The sequence below is a fragment of the Rutilus rutilus genome (assembly GCF_951802725.1).
Source record: "Rutilus rutilus genome assembly, chromosome: 3".
NCBI lineage: Eukaryota > Metazoa > Chordata > Actinopteri > Cypriniformes > Leuciscidae > Rutilus > Rutilus rutilus.
In genome coordinates, this window is record NC_140211.1 from 9881235 (window position 1) to 9893610 (window position 12376).

At 37.2% G+C, this 12376-nt stretch overlaps 1 protein-coding gene across 2 annotated transcripts; it reads right to left on the reverse strand.

The window, feature by feature from the left end:
• Positions 1–63: 63 nt before the first annotated feature.
• LOC311288510 (uncharacterized protein) lies at positions 64–8059 on the reverse strand. Of its 2 annotated transcripts, XM_084405932.1 has the most exons (8): positions 7780–8059; positions 7366–7431; positions 5995–6066; positions 4976–5151; positions 4835–4892; positions 4207–4378; positions 1875–2072; positions 64–1357 (listed from the first exon to the last, which is right to left on the reverse strand). In XM_084405932.1, the coding sequence occupies exons 1-8, from the start codon at positions 7789–7791 to the stop codon at positions 1242–1244; spliced, it is 870 nt and encodes a 289-aa protein (XP_084262058.1). In that variant the 5' UTR covers positions 7792–8059; the 3' UTR covers positions 64–1241. The 2 variants fall into 2 exon arrangements, with proteins under 2 accessions (XP_084262058.1, XP_084262059.1); XM_084405933.1 differs by lacking the exons at positions 7366–7431; positions 7780–8059 and adding an exon at positions 6464–6593 and having other exon boundaries at positions 1133–1357.
• Positions 8060–12376: the final 4317 nt, after the last annotated feature.

A 12376-nucleotide genomic window follows, 5' to 3' on the forward strand; every position in this document is an offset into this window, starting at 1 on the left:
AAAAAGGTTTATTCTAGTTTAATGTTTTTTTTTTTTTTTTTTTTTTTTTTTTTTTTATCAACATTTGAATATGGGTAAGTTTCATTAAAGCAACATTGAGCAAAAACCTGAGAAAAAAACATGTTTTTGTCAAAGACTACATCCTGATCAGATTCAGAACGATGATCAAAACACAGATAAAGTAGATCGAGTCCGTCAACACCCCAAAGCTTCACAGCCCAACAGTCCTGGGTCCATTCAGTAACATTAGGCAGTTCTGATTTATATACTGTTTAATGGGGATGATCATGTTATTTTACATGTGTATGGGCTTACATATGCTATCGCTATCGCTTGTTTCTGCGGCTTCTTCAAATGTGTTTTGATCAGAAGATTCAGTACTCTTTCAGTGAGATGCACAAATAGCGCCCCCTACCATATAACAGTGAAAACATGGAAAACCAGAAGCGTTGTCTCATAAATTATGGAAATTTTTGTCAATGAAAGGGAAAGAGTTAATAGTGAAGACACCACTAACTTCTAAGGGTACGTTTACACAACAACGATGTACTTAAAACAGGAACGTTTTTTTTTTGCGTACAGACAATGTTGTCAAAATGATCCCCATGAAAACGCATGTCAGGTCAGTAATTGGCAATGTCACTTTGTAAAGAAACACTAAAACACAAATTCACAATCACAAATTCGGTGACTAGTATTGTTTTCAAAAACTTGGACTTGCACACCTGTTTTTAAAAGTTATAACATTTTCCAGCCCCCAAAACACTGTTGTCGGCCAAAAGCATAAAAAGTTTTTCATTTTTAGTAGAAAACGGTGTTGTGTTAACGGCCCCTAAAAAGCCAGTGTTTTCCTTGACTTCCAGGACAGACTACATTCTTAAAGAGGGAACAGTTTCTTCACAAGTCATGGGGCGCAAATCTTTTAATGCGAGGGATTAAAATACTCCTGGTCTGATTTCATAACTTTTCAAAGACATACGTGCTGTGGTTCACAAAAACATGCCATGGCTGACAGTTAGGAGCTTAAAGTCATGGGGCTAAAGCTGTCATTATTAAACCTCTTTGTTTACACATAAATTAATGTTTCTTAGTATCAAAATAAAGAAAGAACAAAACATACTGTATTAGTTCATGGTTTAACTTGTACCCGTTCTAGAATGTGATGTTTGGAGTTTTACGCCAATTGTAAAAATCCTCTGGAATTGAAAACTCTTGCATGTTGTATTCTGAACCATCAGTTCTCATTCGTCGGGTAAGTGACTTGAAGTCCTGTGAAACCTGTCACTGCCTTTAAACTTCTGGAACTCAGAGAGGCTTTGGAAATGAAGTCGTCTCAATGGCACCAACTCTGCCACAACTAGGAAACACACCAGAAGAAACAGAGGATGATGGTAAAAAAAAAAAACTAGCCTAAGGCCTGTTTTACACAAACTGGTCAAATCTGTGGCTCTAGCAGAAAAGAAAGTGATTATACAATACATTAGTGATTATATGCAACAGACACAGGATGTATTGTACGACTGGAGAAACTGGAAGAACTGGAAGAGAGGGCTACTCTCTGAGAAAACAAAGGAATTAACATTTGAACTCTCTCTTGCGAAATTCGCATTCCCATCCAAGACACATTCACACTGAGTCAATCACCTCAGTATTGTAATAATTAGTTTAATAATAGTTTAATGTGAAAAATGATCATACAACACTATACATGATTACAATAGTATGAATCATGCCTAAGACTTCGCTGTGTTTAGATTTATTGTTTTTCTTACACCCCTTATCTTGTGAGCACAAGGACAATAGAAGTTTCAAAATGTTTGGATCCTGATTTCCCGGACTCCAATCTTTCAAAGAAATTCAAGCTCTGTGCTCACCCAGATCATAGAACGGTTCCTCCCGGCTTCCCTGAACCACAATCATCTCCAGGAAATTCAGGAGGGCCCCGGTGGCCAGGAAGCGCTCTGGGAGGGACAGGGTTTGGAGGTAGCGCATGTCCAGAGAGAAGGGGTTGTCGGGAGGCGGCATGGTGCACAGTCCCACCAACTCACTCACTACGTCCCATACATGAGTTCCTGCAGGGCAGAGACATGTTTAGTGTGTTATGTAAGGCTCCTCTAAGGGTATGTTTACACAACAATTATGTACTAAAAATGGTCGTTTTTGCGTACAGAAGACAACGTTGTCCACAATCTGATGACTGACTTGTGATGCAGCCTGAATCATAATCGCACACTGTTCGTTCGTTGGCCAGAGGAGAACTGAGCCTGGTTTCTCCCAAGGTTTTTTCCTCCATTCTGTCACCTGATGGAGTTTGGGTTTCTTGCCACTGTCGCCTCTGGGGCCGGTTTCATAAAGCTATTTTAGACCGGTCTATAGTGTTAGACAAGTCTAAAATGTGCTCATAGACTAGGCTAATGCAAGTTAGACTGTTTCACAAAAATAAAGACACCTTACCCCCAGGCTAACTTAGGTCTAAGACTCTATGTTACCTTGGCAACCAGCAGTAACAATCAGTTACATTACAAATAGCCAAAAGAAAAGGGAAAATGGCTCATAATTTAAACATTTCTTCTTGTTACTACATTCTCCGCTAAATTTCCCAAGTAAAATGTCCTTGTAACTGTTATAGTCCTCCAACAAACACATATTTTCTGCTGCAGTAAACTGTACTGAGCGGTTGAATGTGCTTACTCGATCCGCCATGTTTTTTGTTTTGAAAAGTGTCTTATTTTACCCAGAATGCATTGCAGTGTAGTCCTACTTAAGATAGTCAGAGTCTTAAGTGCTTTGTGCAACGGTCTGATTTAGATGTCTATCTGAAGTCTGACTATCTACTATATCTAAGCCATAGTCAAAGTCTATCTTTGTGAAACCGGCCCCTGGCTTGCTTAATCGGGGACACTTAATATTCAACAATATTATTGATCTGACTGTACTAACACTATTGGATGAGAACTGAACTGAGCTGGACAATGACATCACTGTTTTCTGTAGAACTGCTTTTTTAGATGAAATTAACTAATTTAATAATTGATGATCTTTAAGACGGAACTGAATCAACACTGAACTGACTTCAGCTGAACAATGACAGTGTTTTCTTTTAGAGCTGCTGTACAGCCGAAATGCACTGTTTTCAGCTTTGAATAATTTTTCTGTTATCACTGTAAAGCTGCTTTGAAACAATCTGTATTGTATAAGTGTTATGTAAATAAAGGTGGCTCACACGGAACTGCGAAAACGACTAAAAACGCTGTATCATTCATGCCAGGCCAGTAGTTGGCGATGTCACTTTGTAAAGAAACACTACACGTCTATAGACTGAACATTTAATACTCATGCGCGTGTCACTGTTTTCACAAATTCGCATTTTTGTGGTTTACACGGAGATGATAACGGTATCGTTTTCAAAAACTTGCACTTTGAAACCCATTTTCAAAAATGTGCATTTTTAGGCCCCAAAAACACCGTTGCAAAGTAAATTAACGGTCAAAACGCATAAAAAAGTTTTACGTTTTTAAGTTGAAAATTAAAACTTCTTTAAAACCAGGGGCTGTTTACACAACACCGTTTTCAACTAAAAACTGAAAACTTCGTATTTGAATAAGGACTGAATGATTTTGGAAAAAAAATCGAATTGCGATTTTTTTTTTTTAAACCAATATTGCGATTGCGATTTATACAAAGACAAGCAATAAATCATTGTATAGTAGTGGTGGTAATTTTTAGGCACCTCACGATCCGATCCAATTCCGATTCTGGGAGTCATGATCCGATTCCAAAAGAATTCTTGATCTCCTTTTTTTTTCTTATTAATAAATCTTATTAATAAAACTTAAAATCTTTTTTATTTAATAATAATACAGCGTTTTTAGTTAATGGATCCGTGTGAACGGGGATCGTTTTGACAACGTTTGACACGAAAAAACACAAAGGAAAAACTTTTCCGTGTTTAGTACAGCGTACAGTTTAGTTCTTTTGCTAAATTTTAGGTAAAGGCAAGATGTTTGCTGGGGCATTAATAAGTATTATGGTAACACACACCTATTTGTATGTACGACCACCATAAGCCACTAAAGTAAGCCATATGTGCATTCATACATAATCTTTAACCTTTTAAAAGTTTCTAAACCTTGAGCCAGGTACATTAAGAAATGGTGTATATAGTAAAATAGTGAAATTATGGCCAATAAAAGTTGATCTTAAAACCTTGGGATGTTGAAACCCAGTCTGTGATGGACTTAAGTTTCATTGGTGTATCCTTGACTAGCGTATCAGTTCCTCCAACGTTTACTAGGCGCTCGTGATTGGATCTAATCCAGGCATAAGGTTGGCCATACTTGGCATAGCCAGCTAACAGGAACAGGGTGCAGTTCATTTCCTGCAATGAGAGAAAAACTCTTTTGAGACCCTTGACTACTGCTAGACAATCAGAAATTGTGTCTTGATATCTTAAAGAAAACTCAAAAGTCAAAGGGAAAATACGGTAACACTTTATTTTACAGTGTCCATGTTACATATGTTACATGTACTTACCATAGTAATAACAGTAAATTATGCATAATTACATGCAACTAACCATCAAACAAATCCTAATCCTACCCTAACCCTATAGTAAGTACATGCAGTTGCTGAACATTACTCAGTACATAAATATATAATTACACTGTAACAATGACACCTTAAAATAAAGTGTAACCGAAAATACAAGGGTGCACTATGCAACCTATATTGTATTTCATTTTTATGTCTACTCTGTATTTTAAGATTAGTAATGTTCTTAATCTGTGAATTTGACATTGGCCCTTGAAGACTGTGAATCTGAAACGATACTCACAGGAACAGCGATCTCTCTCTCACTTGGTGAGGCTGGGAGAAGATGAGAATCAACATCCCTATAAGTGAATAATGAAAAGAATGGATTTACAGCACTTGGTTTATAATTGCTTGAGTGAGTCGAAGGATATTTCCTCTCCACCTGCTGGGAGTTTGTTGCTGTGTGGCCTCCGGTGTCTGGTGTTCGTGCTGTGGAAGTTGTTCTTCTCCTGCTAAAGGTGAGCTGGCGTAATCGCTGTCCAGACTGTAGCTGCTACTGCAGGTTAAGCTGGTGAAGGTGGAGGCCACAGACACGGCGAACCCAGGAGAACGCCATCTCTGTGAGCGAAGAAAGACTTAGCCATCAGATGTAACTATCACTGATGCTGAAGCAGTTGTTTCCAGAGATATACTAGTATGTGTTTATAGAAGTTTGTAGCTGCGTTAGAACTGTTGACTTTAAGTGATAGTTCACCTAAAAATGAAAATTCTGGCATTAATTATTCACCCTCATGTCGTTCCAAAGCCGTAAGACTTTTCGTTCATCTTCGAATCTTTTTGATGAAATCTGAGAGATTTCTGTCCCTCCGTTGACAGCTACACAACTGCTACTCATATGAAATGAGCGGTTTAGTCTAAACTTTCTGAAAAGACACAATCGCTTTATATGATTAACAGATTGAATTTAGACTTTTATTTACATAAACATTCATCAACTGACACATAATTTGTGGTAAACAGAAGTTCAAGCATGTTCGCTTGACGTGCGAGAACCAATGAGGTCGATGATCAGTGATTATCTGTAAATAAAAGCCTAAATTCAATCAGTTCATCATATAAAGCGATCAAGTCTCTTCAGAAAATTTTAACTAAACCGCTCAGTTCATATGGATTAGTTTTACGATCTCTTTATGAACTTTCTGAAGTGTCAAAGTGTCAGCTGCGTAGCTGTCAATGGAGGGACAGAAATGTCTTAGATTTCATCAAAAAGATCTTCATTTGTGTTCCGAAGATGAACGAAAGTCTTATGGGTTTAAAATGACATGATAGGAGTAATTAATGACAACACTTTCATTTTGGGTTGAACTGTCCCTTTAACATCTCTAAACATTTGAAACTTTTAGATATAAAAACTGTCTGAGAGAAAATAAAGAGAGATAAACAGATTAACAAAGACCCTACCAAGTCATCGTTGACTACGGTCAACAGAAGTTCCTCTCTCCCTCTTAGCCAGGGCTGAAAATAATGGAAGCCCTACAGACAGACATAAAAGACTGTGAAAACAGTGGCAAGATATTTTTTCTTCTACTTCTTCTTCTGAGACTAAATTTAAACAGTATCTCTTCCTAGAGATTTCAGACCCTCGGACTTGGTATGCTATATCTTTTCTAACTGATCCAACTTACGATTTCCGTTAAACAGACAATCAAACTATGAAAAGTCCCATAGACTTTCATTAAGGGGGTCAAGACTTTTGCACAATAAGACTTATACGCTGAAATCACATACTTGAGTAGGTACTGCATTTGAATATGAGATTCGCAACTTAAGAAAGTACGCTCTATATAGTGTGACACTGTGTGAGTGTGTGTAGTATGAATGTAATATGGATGTACAACATCTGCCATGTTGTCATTTTCATGTGACCTACCAGTTGCGTTGCTTCACTGCCATTCATAAATCCTCTCACGTGGCCTCATGGGACAGTAAAGTGTCCAGCGAATGCGCACTTCAGAATCTCGACAGAAGTAGTAGGTCATCAGGGGACTTTTTACATACTGTTTTTCGAATACTATGGATTCGGACATACTACTCTGTTGGCGTACTGTTTTTCACATGCTATAGAGTAGAGAAGTATTCGTTTTTGAACGCAGCGAGTAATAAAGATAACAAAGCTTAATGACTATCCTAGGACAACATGCTAAAACATGTTAAAACATGCTAGCAACATGCTAATTCATGCTAGCAATGTGCTAAACAATCGTATAGTAGCTATATACAGTCCTTTGGCATCTACCTGTGGTCTTTAGCAGCATGCTAAAACATGCCAACAACTTGTTAAATAATGCTAGCAACATGCTAACAACCTGTTAAATCATGCTTGGATGCTTGCAAACATGCTAATTTAAGCTAGCCACGTGGTAGTGGCACGCTAATCATGCTAGCAACATGCAAATACATGTTAACAATGTGTTAAATCATGCTAGCAACATGCTAATCATGCCAGCAAATTATAACAATGTTAAATCATGCTAGTAACACGTAAAATCATGTCAGCAACAAATGCTGAATTATGTTAACAAACTGTTTAAACATGCTAACAACGTGCTAATTCATGCTAGCAACATGTTAATTCATGCTAGTAACATACTAATCATGCTAGCAACATGTTAAATCAAGCTAACAGCATGTTATATCATGCTAGCAACACATTTGCAATGTGCTTTTAAGTTATTTCAAACTTTCAGAAAAGGCTTTGTCAAGCCAACATCAGAGTTTGTTCACAGACTTCACTCATCTATGAAATGATAGACTACTTCAGTACCAGCCCACCTGTAAAGAACCCAATATTGCAAGTTCGGACAGAAAGTGCTGGAGTCTCGTCCTGTGTTCTTGTTCCTGCACATGTCACAAAAAGCAAACAGTTTATCTAATTAGGTGTTCTTACATTGTACACAATACACACTTATATAACAAATTGTTTGAACAGGATTTGATGAAGCCCACATCTACTAAGGGCTCGTTACTCCGTTACTAGGCAACTGCAGCCAAGCCTGTCATTGCCAGCGATGGGTTGATAAGAAAATAAAACCCCTTGTATTTATTATGTTTTCTCCAGTCCTGACACATCATTATAATACGACATTTGCAACACCGTTTATGACTGTCAAACAATATCTAACCGCAAAAACGAGAGGTTTGACCATAAAGAAGCATGCAATCAAGCAAGCACATTTGTATACTTACACCAGAACTCATGTTTACATGCACGCCGATGGACAATCAAACCACTCGTAAATGTGATGCATTTACATTGGACAAATTACTGCAAGCACACTGCATGTCACGCCTATTTCCATATCCTCTTCTTTGTCTCCCCCTGACTATACATTGTGTCACTTTCCTTGGAAATTAAAAATGCAAGCAATTATCTCTCATAATGTTTTTCATCCACGGGTTCAGGTGTATGGGAATTCAGATCTTATTTCGTATTTCTCGCGCTGATCATTGTGCAGATGCTTCCATCCAAGGGATCTTCTGCGTGTTGTGCTCTCAAAGAAAAAACGTAAAATGTCACATCACCTCCTGTGTAAATACTTTTAATTTGTTTTTGGAGAGTAACGTTTAAAACAAATCAAATCCAGCACAAATAGTCAATGACGTTTGAAAGAGTCATGGTTTCATCAGTGCACAGATTTACGAGTCATTTATGACCAACAGGCAAAATCTGAAACTTACTATAACCACATGATTTTATAACCAACTGCCGTTTTGCGTTCAGTTATAAGAATTAGGCCAAAGTAAATAGATGGATTGCATTTGATGTGGTACGTCGCTATAATTTAGCAGTACAAGGTTATTATTTTCATTTAGCCACATTGTCTGGTCATCTATGGCCTGATAACAAATTTTAACTGATTTAAAAAAAATATATATATATTCAGTAGCCTATTAATGCTTGATATCGTTAGCCTCATAGCATAATTGCCAAAGTCCTTTTTTTTTTTTTTAAATATTACTTAGGCAATCATGCTATGAGGCTAACGATATGTGAAACTGTGGTTTGACTTAAATGTGTTCACCCAAAAATGTATTAATTATAATAAATAAAAGTCATTAATTAGGCTCCTCGCCCTCATGTCGTTCCAAACCCGTAATACTTTCGTTCATCTTCAAAACACAAATGATCTGTTCATCATATAAAGCGATTGAGTCTCTTCAGAAAATTTGGACTAAACCGCTCAATTCATATGGATTAATTTTATGATCTCTTTATGAACCTTTTGAAGCGTCAAAGTGGTAGTTGTGCTGTCAATGGAGAGATAGAAATCGCTCAGATTTCATTAAAAAGATCTTCATTTGTGTTCATGAGGGTGAGAAATTAATGACAACATTTTCATTTTTGGGTGAACTATCCCTTTAAGCTGGGGTTTAGATGGTTGGTCTGGTGGTCTCCAAGCCTGACAGCTAACAAGTGCCAAATACACCTCTAAAACCAACAAACCAAGAAGACAGCAGTGTTTTCTTGTCAGAGAATCATCTGTCTCCCATGCACAGCTGAAATTGCCTGTGCCAAATAAGTTAGTGATGGGTTCTTTCATACATTTTCATGCTGCATTCATGCTGTTTCATCTGTTTATCAAAAAAATGCCACTCTTGTTTATCATAATTTCAGCACATTAATAAATGAAGCCTTGATTAATGTGCTGAAAGGTCACAAGCTGTAGCTGTTAAATTCTGTGTTGACTTGAATTCAACGGTCGACAGACAAATGACTCACTGCGCATATCAAGCACAGTGATGTCAACCTGCTGCCCACAACAGGAAGTGAACACAATAGCAGTCGCCCAAAGCTGCCAGAAGAGTCTCAGTGGAATGTGTTTTGTCTACTACAAATATTCTACAGAATACATTATGTACTTTCTGTTTTAATCAGGGATTTTATTAATTGTTCTACTTTATAATACCAAACAATATGGTTACATTACATTGGTACAATAATAACATTACATTGGTACAATAATCTACCAATGTAATGATAAGTTTATAAGTTTATTTATATAGGGACAGTACAAAAAAAAACATGATTCCAGTCGAAAACTGGAAAATATGTATTGCACACCAAGAGTAAGCTAATTTGCGTCTCAGGTCGCTAGAAAGGCTTTTCTAACAAAAAAAAAAAACCTTATCATAATAAACCTAATACAGCAAGTCATTTAAACACATACAAATACAAACCTAAATGACCTGTACCTATTTTAAGGATGGCATGAATGTTCCCGTTTCACTTTTGGTCACTTCTTCTCAGAATATAACGAAGAAGTGCAATATAAGAAATATGACGTGCATGTGATCATTGTTTCTCATTATAGTTTGTGATTTATTCTTCCTCTTTCTCACGAGGGGACTTTCCTAAATTCGCAAATTTCATAGCGTTATAAGGTCATCGGATGATTCAAATTTTGAACCTGACCTCACTTTCTGTCTGTCTGAGGACATCTTCCCATTCATATCCGTTCCCATTCATATTAATACACATGTAGAATATTTATTTAATTTTCGCCCTGATTCATAAAAGCCGGAGACAGTGGTGAAGGTCAAAAGATTGTTGATTCCGTTGAACACTGTCGTCTGAACGGATCTTTAAGTTCAGTTCTTGAGTGAATTGTTCTTGTTCTTTTCATACTTATCCTTTACACCTCTCTTTTCTGGTGCAGTGTTGGATGCTGATAGGTGGATGGGTGCTGACAGCCATGTGTGTGTGTGTGTGTGTGTGTGTGTGTGTGTGTGTGGAGTGAATAAACAGTGTTCTTTTCCACACTCATTACCCACAGCTGAGGTGCCCTTGAGTAAGGCACCAAACCCCCAATCGCTCCCCGGGCGCCGCAGCAAAAATACTGCTCCAGGTGTGTGTTCACAGTGTGTGTGTGTTCAATACTTACTGTGTGTGTGTACTTGGATAGGTGAAATGCAAAGCATGAATTTCGAGTATGGGACACCATACTTGTCTACACGTCACGTCACTTTTAGGAAAGACAGTTTAGCAGTCCAGTTGCACTTTATCATAGAACTGGTCATGTGGTAGAAGGCGGCCAATAAGAATCTTGTTTTTATGAATTGAAAATGTAATCTAGTTTAAAAACATATTAAACATGTTATAATGTAGGATGAAATGAGGAATAAGAATGATTATGAGGAGAATGTAACCAGCAGTGTTGGGGGTAACGCATTACAAGTAACATGAGTTAAGTAGTCAGATTACCTTTTTCGAGTAATGCAACAAAATAGTTACTTTTTCAAATAAGTAATGCATGTTACTTTTCCACATGTATTGACTGACAGCTCTTCTGTCCCCATGTTGAGTGAAATCGTGAGTAAGTGCAGAGGCGTTGTGTGTGTGAACATGATGGTTATTGTAGCGGTAGACTAAATGTGAGCATGCATGTACTCATCTCACTTGCACAAAAACAGAATCAGTATTACTCAAAATAAATAAAACAGTGAAATGCAAACTCAGAATATTACCCAAACCTGCAATCATTAAATATGTTAAAAAATACACATAAATGTATTAACTGATGTCTTTGCTGCTGACTTTTGATGATCCAATCAAACCATATAAGCAATGTCTTTAAGATAAGCATCACATTTGCGTTTCATTTGTTTGTGCACATTTTTTAACAAGCAAGCAAGCCCAGCCCAGGTGAGAAAAAGTACCACAAAACTACTAAGTAACGCAATTAGTTACTTTTTAGGGAGTAACTCAATATTGTAATGCATTACTCTTAAAGGTAACTTTCTCCAATGCTGCTAAAAAAATCCTAATGGAGGAGAAAAATAAAGAAAGATGACTAACTGATCACACAGAGCTGCTCTATCATGCTTGCTAAATTTCCTGCAAGCATGACATCATGATTGTACAGGTCACAGTGACAAATTGGAGTGCAAAGTCTTTCTCATTGTCATTTTCAGTTTTATTTGGCTCTGTCCTTGTTATTGGGACATTTTATTATCTCCCTTTTATTTCTAATAAAAATATTATGGTGTTTCTGTTTCTAAAACTTACTATAATTAGCCTATAATTAGGTACTATAAAGAAATTATATCTCAAGTAATTATGACAACTTGTATAGGACTTTATTGGTATCTTGACTTCATGTATTATATGTTTTGTTTAGTACCTCATTTATTTATTATGCTACAACTTTTTGTCTCTATTTCTTTCAGGATTATCAGGTTCTGAGATTTTTGCAGTTGATGACACTCAAATCATATCCTGGCACATGTTTTTGCCAGGATATGATGCAGATGCCATTGCTTCCACCTTGTGGACAGGAACATCATTACACTGGTTCAATAGTATTTCTTTAGACAGTTTTATTAAAGGCATAGTTCACCCAAAAATTTAAATTCTGTCAGTAATTACTCACCCTCATGTTGTTCCAACCCCGTAAGACCTTCGTTCATCTTCGGAACACAAATGAAGATATTTTTGATGAAATCTGAGAGCTGGATCACTCCTCCATAGGCTTCTAAGGGATTGAAACTTGCCGGCCCAGTTCAGTTAAAGACATTGTTAAAATAGTCCAAGTGACTACAGTGGCTCAATCTTAAGTTTATCAAGCGACGAGAATACTTTTTGTGTGCAAAAAGTAAACAAAAATAACGACTTTATTCAACTATTCATTTCCTTCTCTGTGTGCCTCGAGTGAGTTCACGTAGTGTAACAGCGCAGCGCTTCTGTGTTGTACATCACACGTAGGCCCACTATTGGCCGACGCTGGTCATGTGTGTGATGCGTGTGACGTACAACACAGAAGCGCTGCGCTGTTTTACTACGTGA

Bases quoted from the DNA above. Each gene is read 5' to 3' on its own strand.
- LOC311288510 (XM_084405932.1), bottom strand. The intron at 6,067-7,365 runs GTGGGCTGGTAC...GTCTGTCTGTAG, and splicing joins CAATATTGGGTTCTTTACAG to GGCTTCCATTATTTTCAGCC. The intron at 2,073-4,206 runs GTTTTAAGATCA...TCTGCCCTGCAG, and splicing joins CTGGGTTTCAACATCCCAAG to GAACTCATGTATGGGACGTA.